Raw genomic sequence first — 22,882 nt, forward strand, 5'->3', positions numbered from 1 at the left:
ACGGGGGATCAACAGCTATACTTCCCCACTCTGGGGGTGCACCCATGACTTTTGCCTCCCGTCACAAACTTTCTTTTGTTCAAAACTCCTCCAGGGCTGAAAAACGAGTAGCAAACAATAAAAAAGGATTACAATATTGGTATCCTCTTTCATCAAGCCTTTCCTTTTAGAAACTGTGTCTCTCCCCCACACTTTATCCTGGGATAATTGAGGCCTTCTCTCCCCTGCAGTCTCCAGGTTTTGTTTCTTTTTATTAGCTACTGCAGCGTTCACACGGTGTAACGTTGCCATTAAAAGCATAGTTTGCTGTCCATTTAGAAACCTATGGGGCAGGCTCCAACACCGAGTTAGGCATGCCGGTTTCCCATTGGTGTCAACGGGCTTAAGCATGCTTAACTGCGCACTGGATTAAAGCCATGGTTTTTATTTGATCATAAATTCTACCAACCCTCAACCCTCCCCCTTTTTTCTGGGTAGAACCCTGCACAACCCTATAAAACCTGGCTGAATTAATTGGTGGCTTGGGAACACCAACCGAAATGTACTACTCCACAAAACAAACTTAACCTAGTGTGGTGTAGTGGTTTGCTGGGGTGCTTGACCTGGAGGGAGGGAGAGATGGAGGGAGAGAGAACAAGAGAGAACCAGAGGTTCAGATTTCTCTTCTAGCATATTACTAGAGATAATGCCACAGCTTGGCTGGATTTAATATGCTAGGGGAGAAATTTGAACCCAGGTTCTCATTAAATGAGTAGTTACAAAATAATGAGGCACTAGGTAGCCAGTGTGAGCTACAGGCTACAGTTGGTGAGTAATCAACATGGCACAAGCTAAGTAAGGCAATAATTCTACAAAATGCATTCAATATGCCTTGAATATTTCATACCCTAATCATCACCATCACCATCACCATCAGGGCTTTTTTTCTGGGGGGACGCACACATACCCCTAAACATTTTGTGAATCTAAGTTCGGCCTCATTGAGGGGTGGTGATGTTGGGAAAGATGGAGGGCACAAGGAGAAGGGGACGGCAGAGGGCGAGATGGTGGGACAGTGTTCTCGAAGCTACCAGCATGAGATTGACCTAACTGTGGGAGGCAGTGGAAGACAGGAGGGCCTGGCGTGCTCTGGTCCAGGGGGTCACGAAGAGGCGGACACCACTAAACGACTAAACAACAACAACAACAATTTCAATATGAGTAGGGAAATGAGAGTACCCCTAAACATTGTTTTATAGAAAAAAAGCACTGATAACAATTATAACAAAAATACCCCCCTTTTTTGCCTGTGTCTTGAGAAACAGAAATGGAGTTTGCTTTTGTTTTGGGGATTTTTACACCCCTCATTTGCTCCGATGCATTTTGTTTAATGTCTTTAGAGAGATGAATTTAAAGACCAGAAGAAATAAGGCTATGAATCCTTACAGAGAGTTGTCATTCATCTATCTGGTTTTAAAATACAGTTGTTAGGGTGCTCTTTTCTAGCCCCTTCCCTAACGATGTTCATCTTCTAACCTCACTCCTGCTCAGCTCCCCTAATTTGCTCCACCTCACTGTTGCCTCTGTTGCCATTCCCTCATTAGGGATACTTTGCAAATAAAAGCAGAAAAATATTACACCAGCTTACTTTTCTGTATAAGTGATTAAAAATACAGCCGTTCTCTATCCTTGACTTTGCTTCTGTAAGAACCATCCCATAGCTTAAGTTGAATACTGGATATTGTGATTATTCAAATGGTATTGTAAGTGTTAAGCTGAAAGGGACAAAGCGTATGTGTGTTTTACCAAAGGGTATTCTTAATTTCATATAAAACCCCAAATTTATTTGGAAAACACTCTGTGACATATGCCAAAACAAAACAAATCCTCCCCAACTTTCACAACAAATCTTTGACAGATTGCTCTCATGGCCACTTTGCCTGGGAGAGATGCTACTTTCCATCAGAGAAGGTTTGGCGTTCTCAAATTAGAAGCGAAACTTTTAGATATGCAGTTGCTTTCTGACAACTGAGATTGGCGGCGTACACTGGGGGTGGGGAAAGCTTTTCAGATCAGCTAGGTGGGGTGGAAAATGTAGCAAGATATTCCAGATGCCAAGGAACGGGCTTCTTGCAAGAACACTCAGAAGACAGCAAAAACACTGTATGCTAGCAGATGCCGTGGGGGAAGGCGGGCCATATGGAAAGAGTTACTGAAACAAAGAGATACGTGGAACATCTTTTCCCATTTTGGGGGAACAATGGGGTCATTTAATATATTACCTATTAATAAAATGTAATGGCACTAAAAAAAACCCTAAAAACCCAAAAGAAAATCAAACAAGAGACAGTAAATTCTGAAGACCTATTAAAGAGGTTTGGTTTTTAAAAATGAAATGGAGCCTATACAGTTTCCCTCTTTCTCCTTCCAGTCCATCATTAACGACAGAAAGAAAAATGAGAGTTTGTGATTGAACAGACAACATTAGTCCACAATAGGACTGGGGGGAGGGCAGAGAATAGGAAACCTGAGCTGACAGGCAGGCAGTCCGCTTGGACCAGGTCATGCATAAGAGCTTCAGTTTTGGTTAGGAATTCAAATCTGCAACCATTTCATCAAAGTCTGATATCCTCTTGTGAAACTCGTTCTCCATGCAGTAGCAGCCCATTTGGCAGGGTAGAGCCATGGAGCCATCTTCCTGAGACCGGTGCCCCTAGAGCTTGCCAAGGTGGGGCAGCAGTGAGGTCTGGGATGAGTGAAAGCACCCAGTTGGTTCTGCTGGTGCATCTGTTGTTGTTGTTTAGTCATTTAGTCGTGACCCCCTGGACCAGAGCACGCCAGGCACTCCTGTCTTCCACTGCCTCCCGCAGTTTGGTCAAACTCATGCTGGTAGCTTCGAGAACACTATTCAACCATCTCGTCCTCTGTCATCCCCTTCTCCTTGTGCCCTCCATCTTTCCCAACATCAGGGTCTTTTCCAGGGAGTCCAACATTCCCCGACCTTGTGCTCTTGTCCAAATGTTTTCTTGGACTACATTATATCTGTATGCTTATTCCCTTGCTATAGTTAAGGTTTGGAAATCTGAAGTAAGCCCCTGCCCTGGATCTGGAGCAAAGTGGAGCTTGTTTTAAGTGATCCAAAGTGAAGAGGCTCCTTATCCGAAGAAGGTTCTTAAGCCATATTTCCCCCACACTGCTAATAAACATTATTTCTGGTTTTCAAATGTGTGAAGCAGCTCTTTTTAAAGTTTCTTTCTGGACTGTGTTAGCGTTAACAATGCAAGTTCACATTGTTTTGTCAACTTGAGCCTTGTGCGACTCCTGTGGATTTCACATGAACCAGAAAGGTTTGGGGGTTTTTTGTGGTTGTATAGCCTGTGCTGTTGTGAGACTGCAAGGTGGAAACATCTTCTGTTCTTACACTCAGCAGCTTAGCAGCTAATAAACACTGTACAGCAACTTCTCATCTCTCAAACTTGCTATTACAATACAGAGTTTTGCCAGGCGCTATATATTTTAAACATCCACACTTCCGGGGTGACTTTGGAAAGTCAACTGAGCAATGGCATGCATCTTCAGGAAACCTTTTTAGCTGCAGCAACACAAGCTCCCTTAAGAGTCTCTAGGGACCTGAGGGCTGCAGAAATGGAACATGAGCAGGTTCTCAAATTTAATGAGCCATAAGAAAGCCAGTGATAGGAAATAAAACAAAAGAGGGAAGAGCGAGTAATGGAGGAAGGTTAACTGGTCTCCCCTGATTCCTCCTCACTTCTCTTGCTGTTTCTTTCCCCAGTCCTCCTCTAGCTTTGCGGACAATAATGAAAGCTGTTAAGCCAACTCTGAGTTTGGACCCCAGCTCTGCTACAGGCCTTGAATGTGGCCTCTGGCTCATCACCTTCTGCCTCACTTTCTGCATGGGCTGTTTAATTTTTATTTATTCATGTCCCTTCCAGAGGTTTTCCCAGTTCAGAGTCTGAGGCACAGCTTGGAAAGATCAGTTTTTCTGATCAAAGAGGCAGTGCCAAATTAATCACCAAAGCCGCTTCTCACAAAGGAGTGGATGATTTAGAAGCCAACAGGAAAATATGAAGGGGAAAACCTCTATCGTTAAAAACATGGGTGATATTAAAAATAAAATAAAAAAGCACAGGTGTGCAGAACGTAGCAATTCAGAAAGTTTCTGTTGACAGAGAGAACAATAAAGCTGAAATAATCTCATTTATTAAAGTGGCTATACCTACTCACTGACATTTCTCTCTCTTGTCTCTCTCCCTCTGTTTTCATTTCACAGAACTGGCCTGGAGGCCATTATGGAAACATATGCATTCTGGAGGCCTCCCGTGCGCACGCTCACCTTTGAAGATTTCACCACCATGCAAAAACAGCAAGGTGAGCCATTTTATAATGGGCACCAGAATGGTGGCAATGAAGCAACTGCAGAGCTGCTCTAATGGGCATATGGTATCCAGCTGAATCCCTGATAGTCCTGGGACTCTTGACAGCCGTGCAGAGATATAAACCAGAAAAAGTTCAGCTACTAGTTTCAGAAACAGGGAAGGTTTCATAACAGGGGCACTTTATAGCCATTGCAAAGCCCTCTGTATGGGTAGTTCATATTTGGGCTAACACCCCTACTGTATGGGAGAGAGAGGCACATGTGCTTTGAGTTTGGAAGATCCCAAGCTGAACCTCCCACTTAAGCAAGATTTCAAACGAAAGGCCTAGGAAAGGCCTCTTTGCCTGAAAACTTGGGAAAACTGCAGCCAGTTGGAGTAGGACAGGGCTGGGGGAACCTAGATCCCTCCAGATGTTGTTGGACGCCAACAACGCTTTGTTGTTGGCGCCCATCTGTCTTGAGAGATAATGGAGTGCTCCTCAAAGGGTGAAGACAAATTGAAGTGGCCTCTCCAGGTCGCAAGCCTGGGCAGTGTGTATGGGCTGCCCAGGTGACAAGACCTCCCTCTCAGCCTCACTGATGTCCAAAGGTAAGCAGAGCAATGAGTCTGGCACCAGCTTGGCTGCAGGAGTTGCTGGAAGGAGGTGTACAAGTTGCCTTCCAGCCATCCCAGGGACTCCACTCTGGATTTGTCTAGGGTTTACTCCTAAGCCTTGTGATATCCCACAAGGTAGCAGAGGTTCAGGGTCCTTTTTCTCGATGGGCTACCTTCCCAGGTTGACGAGCCCCATCTGCCCCCCATTTCCCTCTACAACACGTGCAGAAACTGCCTTCTTGACCATTGGGCCCACTATTGGTTTTGTCCGCTCAATCCGTCAGAGCCCGTCTTCACATGCAGGGGGAAGTCCCTAACTCGCTGAGGGGTTGAGCTCCATTGGCTACCCTCACCTGGTTTATCCGGCCAGTCGAAGCCGTTTCCTGGGGTGTGGCCCCTTTCAAATGCCAACAGCTTTTAGGAGCCACAGGTGAGAGCTGAGTGCAGGTAGGGACCAAAGGTGGGCTCCCAGAAAGAGCATGACGTGTCCCCCGTCAGATACTACCACTCCCCTAGCACCCCATACATGGGAGTTGTAGCATGACAATATCTGGAGGGGCATAGGTTCCCTATCCCTGGAACAGACAATGCTAGGCTGCAGAAGCCCATGGTCTGAATCAATATACGGTTTCTTCCTGATAGAGAAAGAGGATGTCTACTTAAATGAACTTACAATGAAAGGTGTCTGGTCAATGTAATGGTGGGAACGTCAATGCATTTTCAGTTCAGCATTGGGTTTTCTTGTACGTGGCTGACTTCTTGCTCTCTTCCGCCTTCCTTATTTCTTCCCTTGTTCATCTGCCAGTTGAGATGAAGCACCTTGTTTGTAAGTTTACTGTTCCCGCACTGCTTCTCTGCTGCTTTTTCCATCTCCTTGTCCCTGCCAAGGAACATGGAGCCCTGATAGACGATCCCTGCCTTTAGCAAAGGCCAGGGCTGAAATAAACCTCCGCTGTTATTTTTTCCTGGGAAAAGTGGCAACATTTCCAGTGTGCTTGTCACAATATCCCCACTGTGGTTTGCATTCTCCCAGGCAACTATGCCCAAGGGTGGTCTTTTGAGGGATCACCAGGAGGTTCTGCCCCAGAGCCAAGGATTGCCTCCTGGGCGGAGACCAAGAAAGCAGGGAGGAGCTGTACTGCTTTGCTGCCTTCCCTTGTCAATAAATATAAGGCACATTTATGCCATAAACTTCTGTCAGTTCCCTACCAGCCTAATTATCATGGTTTCCCTTGAAGAAATCCCAGAAATGGCAGTTTGATGTAGGTGTTAAGAATTCTCTAGAAGAGAGCCATGGCTCCTTGTATGGAACTAGACCTCTCAGAGTTTGTTTAGATAAAAGATTATGCCCTCACAATCACACAAAAACCGTTAGCAAAAAAACAAAATGAAAGATAAAACCAATAAGCAGCATAAACATCAGCAACCAAAGTCGAACAGTGGCAGTAAACCTAATGGAAACCATGCTTTTAAAAAAACAACAACCCGCTCTCTTGTGCTAAATTTCATTGGAAGAATTTACTGGGAGAGAAGGAATGGCTATTAAACAAGTTGGAACTCCCTGCCTATTGATAACAAGCAGGCACCTTCACCGTACGCATTTTTGGCACCTGCTAAAAACATTATTGTTTAGGCAAGCCTACCCAGGTGCTTAAAAAGTTGAGGTAATTTTAATCTCTTTAAGTATTTTTTTTAAAACTTTTGTGTGTTTTAAAGTACCCTTGTAAATTGTTATTGATTTTCTTGTTTTATCTTTTTGTAAACTGCTTTGAATTATTATTTTTTAAAAAAATAATAAAGCGGTGTATAAATTTTATGAAATGAATAAGTAGAATAGCTAGCCCCCCGCTTCATCCATAGTGATTGAACTGTGAGGGTTGGGTGGGCAAAGGGGACCATTACATTTTGTGACCTCTTCTTAGCTCCCGTGTTCGAAGGCTATTGGGGGCTGAGGGTGATTCACAATTTGGATAAAATTGGGAGGAGTCAGCAAGTGTTTCTGAGGTACATTAAGTCCCATGGCCCCCACTGTTCTGATATAATTTAACTACTGCTTCCTCAGTCCACAGTTTATTTAAATGTATGACGAGGAAGCTTCTGTATCATACCGTTTTGTCAGATTTGTGACCTATCCAGTGCTCCCCCCCCCCAAAAAAAAATGTTTAGGGGTACTCTCATTTTGACCCAAGAAAACCTCCATTTTATCGTTCAAATCGGGGAAAATAAATACAGTAAATGGACAAAAGTGCAAAGATTCACAAAATGTTTAGGGGTAGGCGTCCCCCTGCACCCCCCCCCAGAAAAAAAGCACTGCACCTATCCAAATTTCAGAGGTATTTCCTGGGTGCTGCTGAAAATTCTCTCTCACCCAGTCCAAAGCTCTTTCAAGAATTTAACACCAAACCCAAAAACATACAATCTCTGTTGCTTATTGTGTTCCATTAATGCTACATACAAAGACCTCAGGGACCATGGCTTTTAGTGATTTGCCCCTGTTATGTACTGAGCTGAATTCTAGAACAATAGGATCCAGAATGCAGCAGTCTGATTGGTCTGCAGGAGCCACCCAATCCAGCTCCTGGTGGAAGTGAATCAGCAACCTGATTGGCCTGCAGGAGCAGCCCGTAATTAGCCAATCACGCGGGGCCCATTGGGTTAATAATGTATATATAGCAGACGTTTTGGGGAAAGTTTCATTCATTGCTACTATGAGCTGAATAAAGAGCATGAAATTCAAACTCAACTCTGAGTATATTTCAGCCGCCTAGGACTGGAATATCTGTTATGTTCTGTTTGATTGATAGTAAAGGTAAAGGGACCCCTGACCATTAGGTCCAGTCGTGGCTGACTCTGGGGTTGCTGCGCTTATCTCGCTTTATTGGCCGAGGGAGCCGGCGTACAGCTTCCAGGTCATGTGGCCAGCATGACTAAGCCGCTTCTGGCAAACCAGAGCAGCACACAGAAACGCCGTTTACCTTCCTGCCGGAGCGGTACCTATTTATCTACTTGCACTTTGACGTGCTTTCGAACTGCTAGGTTGGCAGGAGCAGGGACCGAGCAACGGGAGCTCACCCCAACACTGGGATTTGAACCTCCGACCTTCTGATCAGTAAGCCCTAGGTTCTGTGGTTTAACCCACAGCACTATCCGTGTCCCTTGCCTGTTTGATTGATACCCTTGGTCAAAACATTGTAAGTAAATAGTACTTTCTACAACTTACATGTGTGGCCAGGCTAATAGCAGTCTTTTTTCTCTCTCCTTTTTCTAGAGGGGTGGTGGTGTCAATATAGAACTTTATAATGGCATGGAAGTAAAAAGTTGACACCCCTCCTCAATATATTTGCTCTGATCCAATTCAGAATGCCCCATAGCTGTTTTTAAAATAAAATGTTGGGAGATCAGATCACACATCTCTCATGTAGCTACTATAAGACTGTGAAAGGTAGCCCTGTGCCTAAAGGCTTTGACTCAGAGCCTGGGGCATGTTTTAGCTGCACATTTGCTTGTGAGCATCCTTGGATTATCAGGCCAAGTGTGGCATTTTCTGCTCCAGTGATTCGATGGACCACCAGGCCTTGAATCCATAGCTGCACTGATAACCTTCTGCCCCAGAGGCTATCAAATGACATGTTCATAACAGCCACAGCAACTGCTGACACAGTCAAGTAATATAAGGAAAGGAAAATATTTCATGTATTTTTAGCTTCTTTAAATGCAATTTGGCAGCTGAAAAACCAGGAAGCAAGCCAAGACCATGTGACCGGTGAGCTCCCTGCAGACTTACTACCAACTGTTGCCTTGGCTGCTCATTCAGGATGGCATCAACTAAAATTTGTCCCTAGTTCAGGACCCATTTGCCAAAGTCATAAATGACTTTACACCTACAGCTTTTATGGTCTTCATTTTGTGTGCAGCTTTCTGAAGAGACCCTCAAGGATAGCTAAGCTCAAGCAAAATGGGAAGTTTTAAAGGCATAAGGATTTGACACCCTGGAAGAGACAGGCGGCTTTGCATTTTTCCAGCTATGTAAAACATTGAACCCAGTAGAACCAACGGCTAAGAGCAATTTAATAATGCTGCCTATGCTAGCCCAAGGGACATGGGTGGTGCTGTGGGTTAAACCACAGAGCCTAGGACTTGCCGATCAGAAGGTCGGCTGTTCGAATCCCTGCGACGGGGTGAGCTCCCGTTGCTCGGTCCCAGCTCCTGCCAACCTATCAGTTCGAAAGCACATCAAAGTGCAAGTAGATAAATAGGTACCGCTCCGGCGGGAAGGTAAACGGCGTTTCCATGCACTCTGGTTTCCGTCACAGTGTTCCATTGCGCCAGAAATGGTTTAATCATGCTGGCCACATGACCCAGAAAGCTGTCTGTGGACAAACACCGGCTCCCTTGGCCTGAAAGCAAGATGAGTGCCACAACCCCATAGTCGCCTTTGACTGGACTTAACCATCCAGGGGTCCTTTACCGTTTCCTTTACCTTATGCATCCTGCCAACCTAGCAGTTCAAAAGCACACCAAAGTGCAAGTAGATAAATAGGTACCGCTCTGGCGGGAAGGTAAACGGCGTTTCCGTGCGCTGCTCTGGTTCGCCAGAAGCGGCTTAGTCATGCTGGCCACATGACCTGGAAGCTGTACGCCGGCTCCCTCGGCCAGTAAAGCGAGATGAGCGCCGCAACCCCAGAGTTGGTCACGACTGGACCTAATGGTCAGGGGTCCCTTTACCTTTACTATGCTAGCCCACGTTGCTAGCCCTGGAAACAACCATCTGAATCTTATATGGAACCGACTGAAGACCTGTGGCCCATTGCTAAACAACTAGAATCAGGCTCAACACAATGTTTGCCCCCTGGACTCCTGCTCATGTGTGGAAGATTATGTTCTTTGTAACTAACTTCCTTACGATTCAGCTGGACTTTTATGACCACCGTGCAAAACATGGACTCAGTGCTTTCTGAGTTGCTGAACAAGAGAGATTCAGGGCTGATCTGTGGACTCGTCAGCATTTTACAGGCTCTTTGACATATATAAATTATGATTATTAATTACATTTATATACCTCCCTTCACCCAAGGATCACAGGGCAGTTTACAATATGAAAACACAGAAATGCATAACATGGTAACAAACGAAAAAAATAGCCCTCCCCCAGTTTAAAAGGCCATTAAAAAAAATAAAATGTATTTCATTGGTTTTCAGTTACAAATGGCTGTTTAATCAGCCAAAGGCCTGGGAGAAGAGGAACATTTTTGTCTGGTGCCCAAATATATGTAATGAAGGCATCAGGCGAGCCTTCCTGGGGAGAGCATTCCACAAGCAGGGAACCACAGCAGAAAAGGCCCGATCTCATGTTGTCATTCTCCAGACCTCCTGCAGAGGAGGCACACTTAAGGCCTGGGGTGATGATCACAGGGTCCAGGTCAGCATATGGGGAGAGGTTGTCCAAAGTAATCCCTACAAATAGCTTGTAAATAATTGTTGTTTTCCATTTATGTCACTTTCCTTTAGGAGAATTAGGTGAGAAAGTCAAAACTGATTTCAATAAACAAAAACAAGCAAGCTGTTTCGAAAAAAAAAAATTAAATTAATGAGATTAACACAATATTCCTTCCTTCCTTCCTTCCTTCCTTCCTTCCTTCCTTCCTTCCTTCCTTCCTTCCTCTGTGCTTTTTACATAACTGAAAGTCCCAGCCCACAAATATCTCAGTCATTATAAATGTTTTGTAGTTGGCTTCTTTCTTTCTAGAGGGGCTTAGGAGGACATTAGCAGGATTATGTCGTGAAACAGTGTGAGAAGCACAGCCCAGACGACAGATTTCGGCACGTCCATTTCACTAAGAAATTCTCCTGCGCAAGCCTTTATTTATTTATTATTGTCTATATTTTTCTCATCTTCTAGAAGCGCTCAGAGTGGCAGACAAAGTAATTGTAAGATTCAGCAAACAGTTTCTTGAAACAGTAAGAAACACAACCGCCACTTTAAAAGCAACAACTGTGAAACTCCTAAAGCCTATTACTGTAGCAGCAAAGCGTAAGAAGTGATACGTATTAAAACTGGCTACAGTAAAGCTATTTGTGTCACACATTAGAAAGTCCCTTTGGTGGAAGAGACTCCAGGATCAGTTCTAGGAGGACCCCAAAACACCACTGCTGTTCCTTCACAGGGAGTGCTGCTCCTGTCTATCCATGTTTTTGTAGTTACCGTATTTTTCGTCCTATAGGGCGCACCGGCCCATAAGATGCACCTCTTTTTTGGGGGGGGGGGAATGAATAAAAAAATTTATTTCCCCCCCCCCCAGCCACAGCTGCAGCCCCAAGCCTTGCGCACACCTGCCCGAAGCACGGGGCGCCCTCCAGAGGGCGCCCCGTGCTTTGGGCTGCAGGCTGCTGCCCGCAAGCCTTGTGAGCCCGCGGGAACTCCCGCCAGGCTTGCAAGGCTTGCGGATAGCTTCCTGAAGCCTGGAGAGCTAGAGGCATCGGTGCGCACGACCCCTCTCACTCTCCAGGCTTCAGCGAAAGCCTGCATTCGCCCCATAGGATGCACACACATTTCCCCTTCATTTTTGGAGGGGGAAAAGTGCGTCCTATGGGGCGAAAAATATGGTACCTGCAAACACAGGTAACTACAAAAGGGCTGAAAATTAATGCTAGGCCAGACTTCCGGGGTGGCGCCATCGGTAATGGCGGACTCCCTCTGATCCGGAGGGACCAGCTCCACGGAAAACGGGTCTTTCCCGCTACGGCGAAGCGGGGACCCTTTCAAAAATCACAGGCGGATGAAGCCTGTGACCATGGGACTCGGCAGGCACCTTTAGCTCCCCCCCAACCCGTAAAGGAATCCATTTACGGGCTCCGGAGCGAAGAGGGGGAAGTGGCGCGGTGCTGAGAGTCAACTGCTTCTTCCGTGGAGCGAAGCCGCACAGCCGTTGCCGGAGAGCGCTGCCTTTTTCCTGGGACAATTTGGCTTTTAAAACAACTACCCGTGAGTACTTTAATTTCGGACAATTGGACTTTGAATAAGGACCTGTGAGTAGAAAGGAAAATTGGACTAAGAAATTCACCTCAGTTTGACACTGAAACGGGAAGGTCTAAACAGGAAGTCAGCATTCCGTTTCTTGTAGATAGATTAAAGCAAAGACATGGCAAACTAGAGTTCAGGAAATCACTTGTAAAGGATTAACTTTCATCATTTAAAATTGTTGAACCCCCTTCGGAAGCAGGAGAAGAGGGGTTTTTTTTTCTGGACTGTTTAAACCTGCAGAAAGAGTGCAAAGCAAAGTAATTTTCCACCGTCTCGATCCTGGGAGCAGGTGTCAGGACTGACGTTCTTTGGGAAGCTCATTGACCAAAGACAAACATCTTTGACAGATAGTTAAAAGAAGAGAAACATAGTGATTCCATTGTTCTCCACATTTTAAAGGAACAAATATTGACAAAATATCTGAAAAAGGAAACTTTGTTGTTAGATCTGCCTTCAAAAGAAAAGAACAAATAGAAGTTCTTCCCCTAGAGGGAGCCTGTGAAACTGTTATTAAATCTGAATCGGGGAGCTCTGCAGCTGCAGCAGATTACGATCGTGGGAATAGACTTCTGACCTTGCAGAACAATGTATTCAGAAGCTCTGATGCGTGCTTTCTGCAAAACAAGTGCCCTACTGGAACAGCTGCATGAGAAGACGGACTTGATGACTGCTGCGATCGGAAATTTCGGACAGGGAGTGGGTAACTATATAGAGCCCACCCAGGAATTAAATCAGGAGTGTTCTCTGACAGATCAGATGAGGGAAGAGGATGTTGTTGAACCTCGGGTGCCAGAGATGGAGGGAGCTGTGGCCCAGCAGTAACATGAGTTTTTGGATTTGACAAATGAACTTGGAAAAAGCCAGATTTGGAAAGATAAAGTTTGGTTTGGTTTGGAAATGGGGGGTTGGATAGACCCCCCTATGCAGGGATGTTTGGACTTTTCAAGTCTGGCAATGGGCCGTGAGGTGTTTAGGGTTGTGGGGGCTCTTAATTCTGGAGGGACTTTGAAACATGGTTTTAAATACCATATGGAGTTTAGTGTGGAACATGGAAAAGGGATTGATTTGTCGAGAAGGGTCAAAAACACTGTTAAGTTGGAGTTCCCACGAGTGAAAGGAGCAGGAGACAAAGTAAAGTACAGGTATAAATATGAAGAAGAGCCGCGGAAGGGACATGGAAGAGACTTAAGGGCCTCGGACATAAGATTACCAGGTTAATGCGCTAGATTGATGGGATAGAAAGGACTGACAAAACCCGGGACCAGGAGGAAGAGACGCTGGATGAAGATTGGAAGAAGAAAAAAATTTCTATTAGGATTGTTTTATAAAATTGATGAATGTCAGAAAAATGTTGGAACGAAATTATTTGGCTTTAGCAAAAATGTTAAAAGAATTATGTAAGAATATGTTATGGTTATGAGAAATTGGTATAAATAAGATTTAAGTTTTAAGTTTTAGGGTCTTTTATAGTAAGATAAGGTTAAAATAGATTAAGGTAATGTAATGACAGAATATTATGAAAAATGGAAAGGATTTGCTGTGACCATTAACAACTAGGATGCAAAAAAAGGGAGGAGGGAGGAGGTCAAAGAAAGAAGGTAATGACAGTTAAGGATTTGAGAATATTGGATTTGTTTTTAAATTTTTGTGGCTTATTTTTGCCTTTTGATTGTGTTGTGTTACATGCTTTGTTTTTATTTTTTGATTTTGATTTTTATTAATTTGTATTGTTTGATTGTGGTTTGTTTTTCTTCTGTTTTTTCTTTTTCTTTTTCTTTTCTGTTTTTTCTGTAATTTTAAAACTCTCAATAAATATCATTAAAAAAAAAAAGAAAATTAATGCTAGGCCTACTCAGATTATACCCATGACTAAATGAGGTCTACTAATTTCAATAGGTTTTCTCTGAGTAAAAGTTAGCTCCACCCACAATAAATGTGTCCCCTTACTCAGATCTGTTACTGGGGGTGGGGGGAGGGCTAAAAATCTGAAACGCTTCCCTGGCTATATTAACAGACATTTTGAAAGGCATCCTAATATCTCCTCTGAAGGCAAAATGGGGAGAAAATGTGGGCAGTGATTTACCAAGGACAGATGCCAGAATATAGGTTTTTCCTCAGGATGAATAAGAGTTGGACTGAATTCAGGAATGCCGGCTTAGTCCCAGCGCATGGCCCTGGTGCCTACATTTTTGGGTGTCCAGCTCCTTCATGGAGAATTTTGTGGGTGCCTGGGCACCCAGGGCCCCAGGGAGTTGGCACCTATGACCGAATGCATCTGTTGTGGCCCATATACTGTGGAACCAAAAGGGACGCGGGTGACGCTGTGGTCTAAACCACTGAGCCTCTTGGGCTTGCCGATCAGCAGGTTGGCGGTGCAAATCCCTGTGACAGAGTGAGCTCCCGTTGCTCTGTCCCAGCTCCTGCCAACCTAGCAGTTCGAAAGCATGCCAGTGCAAGTAGATAAATAGGTACCACTGCGGCGGGAAGGTAAACGGCATTTCTGTGCGCTCTGGTTTACATCACGGTGTTTTGTTGCGCCAGGAGCGGTTTAGTCATGCTGGACACATGACCCGGAAAGTTGTCTGTGGACAAATGCCGGCTCCCTCAGCCTGAAAGCGAGATGAGCCCCACAACCCCATAGTCGCCTTTGACTAGACTTAACCATCCAGGGGTCCTTTACCTTTACCTTGTACCTTACTGTGGAACCTCACCCTGCAGAGCACTGCAGAGGATTCTGGACATTCTTGGATTTTCCAGAGCAAGGCCAAAATTTCTTGGACCTCACCGTTTCTCTGTGTGAAATAAGAATGTGACTTATGTAGAACGTATCTAATAAACTCTAGTGGCTGCACACAGGAAGGGAAGCATGATCGTGGTGAGCAAGTGACCTGTCTATTATTATTTTTAAAAATGATTTTATTGTTCACACTTTTTGAAACAAAGAGATAAATTTGGGACAACCAGGGAATTTGATAATAGATTAAAGGTCGTTGCAGAAGGGGACTAAATCAGAACCAAGTAATATTTAGTATTTCTAAGCCCTAAGCACAACCAGAACCTTGTTTCTAAGATGCCAATTTGCCTACCCTATGACTACAGGAGAGGACTATTTTGCAGAGGGGTTCCATTTCAGCCCCGTTCCGCCCCCTGTTCTGCCCCCATTCTGTCTTCTTCCAGGTCAAAAAGGACCTCCACATTGGCGATTGCTCATCAGTGTCTAAATATTGCCGCCTGTACCAAAATGGATTGTAAAATCAGCTCCTTGATGATATTCTCATTATGGCATCCCTAAAAACCTTCCAAGGAACGCTGAGGTTCCCTGAGCAATGGTTTTAACTTGTGTATAACAGCACATCATGTTCTGTGTGTGACTGCTTGTTTGATTTTTAAAGGCTTGCTCATCAATAACATTACTGAGCAAGCAAGTGGCATTTTGCCAGACCAGGACATCGCGTCTTTCTCCTAAGAAAGCTGTCATCTCTCTGGCCGAAAGAGATCAGGAAAATGACAGGTGCAAAAGACCTTCTGTAGAATCCTGTTTGTTTTACAGAAAAAGAAGCATCTAGCTGGTTTAAACCAATAACCAGGCTCTACCCAGCTTAAAAAAAAAAGCAGCCAAAATAATAGAGATACACTTCAAAACATAAGGGCTCTGGAAGAGCAGAACTCTTTACGAATGACGTCACCGACACTGAGCTTGGGACGAAGCAGGTTTGAGATTAATTAAATGCACATGGCAATGAGATGTTGTGGACTGGAGAGAGCCAAAAAACTATTAAACACTTTAAATGTTTTGGGGGTATTTTTGAAACCAAGTTGAACCCGATCCAGATTCTCATTATTAAAAATATTTGGCTCTGCTTCTTGACTTTAATGAAGAACATTTAGGGAGGGAGAAGAGTTCCAGTAACTCTGTACTATGTCATTTTCCAAGAGTGCAGAAACTGTTGCTGGCTCCTAGACACAATTCCTTTTCTCAAACAACACAGATAGGCGATGCTAGCAATGGCTCTATGGGCAGAGGGTTTGCCAAAACTCATTAGCCCCAGCCCCAGCCTTACAAATTTATAGCAACTAGTTTAGAATCCTTCACTTTGAAGCACAAACGATTGAGAATAATTACTTGTTGTTGTTTAGTCATTTAGTCGTGTCTGACTCTTGGTGACCCCCTGGACCAGAGCACGCCAGGCACTCCTGTCTTCCACTGCCTCCCGTAGTTTGGTCAGACTCATGCTGGTAGCTTGGAGAACACTGTCCAACCATCTCGTCCTCTGTTGTCCCCTTCTCCTTGTGCCCTCCATCTTTCCCAACATCAGGGTCTTTTCCAGGGAGTCTTCTCTTCTCCTGAGGTGGCCAAAGTATTGGCGCCTCAGCTTCAGGATCTGTCCTTCCAGTGAGCACTCAGGGCTGATTTCCTTAAGAATGGATAGGTTTGATCTTTTTGTAGTCCATAGGACTCTCAAGAGTCTCCTCCAGCACCAGAATTCAAATAATTACTATCCTCAGGTAATTCTCAGCTTGTGCCAAGCAGGTTTAGTTCTCCAGCGCTGTGTCATCCATGAGTGCATTGAGCCCTTTTCACACTGCGATGGGAGTAGGACCAAGACATTGGGTAGTTTTGCCTCCAGCAGGGGATCTTCATATGTCACATTTGTATCCTGCTCTTCCTCCAAGGAGCCCAAATCAACGCACCTTAAGGCATGCCCAAATTTTATTCTCATAACAACCCTGGGTGGTAGTTCAGGCTGAGAAAACCATGGCTGGCTCAAGTTTACATTGTGGGCTTCATGGACTTAGCAATAATGATGATGATGATAATTTATTATTTATACCCCACCCATCTGGCTAGGTTTCCCCAGCCATTCTGGGTAGCTCCCAACAGAATAATAATAATAATAATAATAATAATAATAAAGCGATAAAACATCTAAAAACTTCCCTAAACAGGGCTGCCTTCAGATTACTTCTAAAAGTCAGATAGTTATTTCCTTGACATCTGTTGAGAGGGCCTTCCACAGGGCGGGTGCCACTACCGAGAAGGCCCTCTGCCTGGTTCCCTGTAACTTCGCTTCTTGCAGTGAGGGGACCGCCAGAAGGCCCTTGGAGCTGGACCTCAGTGTCTGAGCTGAATGATGGGGGTGGAGATGCTCCTTCAGGTATACTGGGTCGAGGTATACTGGGCCGAGCAAGGACTTGGAGTCAAGTATCTTTAGCCAAAGTCTAATTCTTTTGCCCTTCTGAGTCTCCAAAGCACATTGCTGGCCTTCCTTCTGCACATACATATGCCTGTCACAGTGATGGGTATTTCGCAAGTGTTTTATAATTCCCAGGTTATATGTGTAATAGCTCCAATTTGTGACCTTCTGTAATCATCTGGTGGAAAATTCCATGGACGGTGTGTACAGGAAATGTGGGGGCTGAATGCCAGCAACTTCCAAATCCAATACTCAGCATTCTGTGGATAATTGCTGGAGGAATGTCAGCCTGAAGGGAACTGATAAGCATCAGCTACTGCTTTTGTGAACCTTGCTGATTCCTCTGGTCACATGGGGTTGCACCTGCTGGGTTTGATGAGGTTAGAGGAAAAGGCATGGATGGTTGCAGTGTAATTTCTTGCACTTCCACTGGTGTGCAGAAGGACAGGGGAAACTCTGTCTCTTGCTCTTCTTAGAGGTTCTCTAGCATTGTCCAGAATGGGACTCCCCATTGTGAAGTTCCCTTTCCTGGATCTCAGGCTTGACGTAATAATAATAATGATAAATTTTATTTATATCCCGCCCTCCCCAGCCAAAGCCAGGCTCAGGGCGGCTAACAACAAACAAATAATCAAACAATCAAATAATCCAACATTCTAAAACATTTCATTATAAAAATTAATTAAAATCAAATTAATGGCAACCGTTAAGCAAAGTTCTGTGCAGGTTGCCAGAGGAGGGAGTCAGGCTGTGCCCTGGCCAAAGGCCTGGTGGAACAACTCTGTCTTGCAGGCCTTGCGGAAAGATGTCAGGTCCCGCAGGGCCCTGGTCTCTTGTGACAGAGTGTTCCACCAGATCGGAGCCACAGCCGAAAAAGCCCTGGCTCTGGTTGAGGCCAGCCTAACTTCTCTGTGGCCTGGGACCTTCAAGATGTTTTTATTCGAAGACCGTAAGTTTCTCTGTGGGGCATACCAGGAGAGGCGGTCCCGTAGGTACGAGGGTCCTAGGCCGTATAGGGCTTTAAAGGTTAAAACCAGCACCTTAAACCTGATCCTGTACTCCACCGGGAGCCAGTGCAGCTGGTATAGTACCGGATGAATGTGATCTCGCAGCGAAGACCCCGTAAGGAGTCTCGCCGCGGCATTCTGCACCCACTGGAGTTTCTGGGTCAGTCTCAAGGGCAGCCCCACGTAGAGCGAGTTACAATAATCCAGTCTGGAGGTGACCGTCGCGTGGATCACAGTGGCTAGGTCAGGGCGAGAGAGGTAAGGAGCCAACTGCTTAGCTTGGCGGAGATGGAAAAATGCCGCCTTTGTTAGACCTGTAATCTGCGCCTCCATAGAGAGGGAGGTATCGAAGATTACACCCAAACTCTTAACGGACGGTGCTGGCACTAATTGCACCCCCGCAAGAGATGGGAGTTGCCCCCCCAATCCCATATCGTCCCGTCCCAGCCAGAGGACCTCTGTCTTCGAAGGATTTAACTTCAACCGGCTTCCACGTAACCATCCAGCCACAGCTTCCAAACATCTGGTCAGTGTGTCTGGGGCCGAGTCAGGATGGCCATCCATCAACAGATAGAGTTGGGTGTCATCGGCATACTGATGGCAACCCAGCCCAAAACTCCGGACAAGCTGGGCGAGGGGGCGCATAAAGATGTTAAAAAGCATCGGGGAGAGTATCGCACCCTGAGGCACTCCACACACCAAGGAGTGGCGGGATGACAATTCCCCCCCAAGCGCCACCCTCTGTCCCCGACCAGAGAGAAATGAGCGCAGCCATTGAAGGACTGTGCCCTGGATCCCCACGTCGGCAAGGCGGTGGTCCAGGAGTTCGTGATCAACCATGTCGAAGGCTGCTGACAGGTCTAGAAGAATCAGCAGCCCCGACCCGCCTCGATCCAGCTGCCTGCGGAGATCATCTGTTAGGGCGACCAGAGCCGTCTCGGTCCCATGACCAGCGCGGAAGCCAGACTGGAATGGATCCAGAGCCGATGTTTCATCCAGAAACCTACCAAGCTGTTCAGCAACCGCTCTCTCAATCACCTTACCCAGGAATGGAAGATTCGAAACCGGGCGGTAATTGGATAGATCTAAGGGATCTAATGATGTTTTCTTTAAGAGCGGGCGCACCACTGCCTCCTTCAATTCCCCTGGAAATATCCCGGTGCCAAGGGACAAATTGATGATATCCCCCAGGGGGGCCCGCACCTCGTCTGGACACGCTCTAATCAGCCAAGACGGGCACGGGTCAAGAGGACAGGTGGTGGGCTTTCCAGCTCGGAGGAGTCTGTCCACATCGGCTGGGGATATCCGATCAAAGTGGTCCAATACTGGACCCGAGGACAGTCGAGGGGCCTCCAGTTCCTTTATTGTATCCAAATTGGCAGGGAGGTCATGGCGGAGCAACAGGACCTTCTCCGCAAAAAAGCTCGCAAATGCCTCACAGCTGTGTGTCAGATTGTTATTTAAATTTGGCTGTCCTTCAAGGGACGTTAAAGACCTAATTATACTAAATAATTGCGCCGGGCGAGAGCTTGCGGATGCAATGGAGGCCGAGAAGTAAGACTTCTTAGCGGCCTTCACCGCCATCTCATAGGTTTTCATAAAAACCCTATAAGATGTTCTTGAGGCTCCGTCACGGGCACCCCGCCATACTCGCTCTAGCCGTCTGAGGTCCCGCTTCATTTTCCGAAGCTCCTCGGTAAACCAGGGAGCCCGGTTTCTGCGGAGTCGCAGAGGGCGCTTAGGTGCGATCTCATCTATGGCTGCCAGGAGCTGGGTATTCCAGCCCTCAACAAGCTCAGTCAATGAGTCGCCAGGGGGACAATGATCAGACACAGCATCCTCCCTAGTGTACATGCTTCTTTCTTTTGTACTTCTACTTTCCTTCTGCCATATAGAATTTTCATGTTTTGAAATGTTAAAAAGCCAGCAGCCTAGTAGCCCTGAACCCCACAAACTCTTGTTTACACAGGCAACAGAGGTTTGAGTGTATGCCCCATGCAGTAGTCCATTCTGAAAACGTTGGTTTCTCTCAGTTCCTCATCTCACCCCCCCCCCCAATATTAAGCTTGGTTTGCTACATTTCCACATCAGTTTGTGATTTTTATTTTTATTTTTAAAAACAAGTCCTTGTGAAAAGAACAGTCGGCATATTAGTACATATTTCCCCAAATATACACATTTTTCTATGCAATTTTGCACAATACAAGCTATTTTCCATCATCTGTTCATTTTTGTATGCATTTTTTGGTTGAAGGACTGCATCGCAAAATTTGGAGAAGTGTGGAAGGATGGCGGCAGGGTTATTTTTCTAGAAAAAGAGGTGCCAGAACTCACCATGAATGCCTTCCTTGTTTTCTTACAATGGCACCCAGCTGAGAGGTGCTGGAACAGAGTTGTGGCAAGTCCAGCTGAAAAAAGTCTTGGATAGTTGTTTTTCAGTTCAAGTATTGTTTTAGGTACTGTGAATTACATTGACTTACATTAAAATGTGAACAGATTCAAGTTTCTCCTCCTTCCTTCACCATGAGTAATTCTTAGTCTTTCCTATAACTTTCAGAATACCTTGCTCACTGAATAAATGATCTGTGGCCAACACTTCACAGAGCACCTTAGTATGGAATCATTGTTTGATGCTCCTGAACAGACATGTCATTTCCTATTTTCAATTTGCTTCTTCAGGGCTTAATCGCGTGGTGTAGTGGTTAAGAGTGGCGGACTCGTAATCTGGTGAACCGGGTTCGCTTCTCCGCTCCTCCACATGCAGCTGCTGGGTGACCTTGGGCTAGTCACACTTCTTTGAAGTCTTTCAGCCCCACTCACCTCACAGAGTGTTTGTTGTGGGGGAGGAAGGGAAAGGAGATTGTTAGCTGCTTTGAGACTCCTTCGGGTAGTGATAAAGCGGGATATCAAATCCAAACTCCTCCTCCTCTTCTTCTTCTTCTTCTTTATTTTTGGCAGGTTAACAGGACAACAAGTCACAAGGTTCAGAAATTCAGAGGTACTAGAAATATCTTAGGTGCAAGTGTTTTGAATAGAAAGCTAGCTGGGTCTTGTATGCAAGATAATATACTGGAGACTTTATTAGAGGCAGCAAACATTTCACTTACCTCTGTGCAGTAATCTGGTTCTCATCCATGTCTTTGATCTGCCAGAGTCATCTGCAAAATATTTTTAACAAACATCATTATGAAGCCAAGTTTCCCCTGCCATTATGTCAAAAGCCAGATACAACATCAATATGCTGGGGGGGAAATTGACATGTCACTAACAAAACATGTAGTAGAATCCTATCAGGGGCGTGTGGTGAATATTACAGTCAAAGACCAGCTCGAAAAGCACAACTGGGACAGCTTTCACAAGAATAAAATATACATGTAAAGCAGTGTACAACAATGGCTTAAAGATGAAAATCTAAGATAAGCGCATATACACATAAAGACCTAAAAATTTGGGCTCCCATACAAATTGGCCCTGACACCCTGGAGGCCGATTTCAACTGTTTTCCTAGCGAACTAATTTGTTTCGGGGGTGGTCTGAGCCTGCAAATCTGCGTTCAGAATCTGGTGAGCATCCAGGTTGTCTTGTGGTCTTTGCCTAAGAGGAGAAAATTGAGTTTAGACTTATCCGGAAGGTCAGCAAGCCTCACCAGCTGGGGGTCAGTGGTATCTCTGCGTGCCTCGTCATAAAAGGGACATCTAAAAAAGAAATGTTTGGGGTCTCCTATTTCCCCTAATGGGCAGGCGCAAAGTCTCTGAGCATACGGGACTTTCCCAAATGCTCCTTCCAAAACCGGCGAGGGCAAGGCCCAGCTTCCGGCTAGAGTAAAGGTCCTTCTTATGTTTCTTGATACGAGAAAACAGAGGTATGCTGCCAGGGCCACAACATATCCCTCATTTTCTACGATTACATAATCGGGGGGCCTCAAGCAGTTCTGTTGTCTCTCTGAGTCCATGATTCTTTGCCTGACCACAGATCTTGCTTGGCCCGGGCCCAGGTTTAGAAGGGCTTGAGGAGCAAAGCCCACTTTCTGGAGAGTATTCAGAACTTCTGTCTGCCAGCCAGACTTGAACCCGTCACATAGAATCAGTGGGGCTATTCCCCGGGGGAGCAGTTTCAGTGTCAGCTATATATAGATTGATGTTAAACTAATATAAGTTTATGCCTAATGAATTTGCATTATCTTCCCTTGTCATCTCCCCCGTCCCTTTTCTTATCTGCTGTAAAATTATTGTTTTACAAAATTAGAAATAATGAACATACAGATATGAATGCTATACAGGTCCACTGCAAAGTGGTCAGAATCTGGGCTCCCTTCTGACGGATTTACTCTCCCCCTTGCAGAGGGCAGCTTCAATAGAAACTCAACTTGGAAATGCGAGAATGCATCGCAAAGCCTCCTTATTGCAATAAGCCAAAGGGGAACTGGTCAAATGACAAGTTATATCAATGTTCTTTTTTGAGGAAGTCATATGGGATAACTAGAAGGAACGTGAAGACAGATGTCACTTTATAAGTGTGGTGGAAGTAGTTCAGAACACATTAATTGTCTTCATGGCATTTGTTTTCACGGCAGCAAAGATGTGTCCAAAATTCCCATCATGCTTAAAATGCTACATCTGTTTCTACCCATCTGCTTCATTTTACATCAAGGTCAGAAGTAGCGGGTTGAAGAATTTGTCCATTTGGTTT

At 45.3% G+C, this 22,882-nt stretch overlaps 1 protein-coding gene across 1 annotated transcript in view; it reads left to right on the forward strand.

Moving 5' to 3' along the window:
* Window positions 1-22,882, forward strand: part of TBX15 (T-box transcription factor 15) — a 99,086-nt gene that overhangs the window by 71,420 nt on the left and 4,784 nt on the right. The window contains exon 7 of the mRNA XM_080987152.1: window positions 4,271-4,368. Coding sequence (XP_080843278.1) covers window positions 4,271-4,368 — 98 coding nt within the window. The remainder of the gene's footprint in view (window positions 1-4,270; window positions 4,369-22,882) is intronic.

This window comes from Podarcis pityusensis (genome assembly GCF_964106645.2).
Source record: "Podarcis pityusensis genome assembly, chromosome: 17".
Classification (NCBI taxonomy): Eukaryota; Metazoa; Chordata; class Lepidosauria; order Squamata; family Lacertidae; genus Podarcis; species Podarcis pityusensis.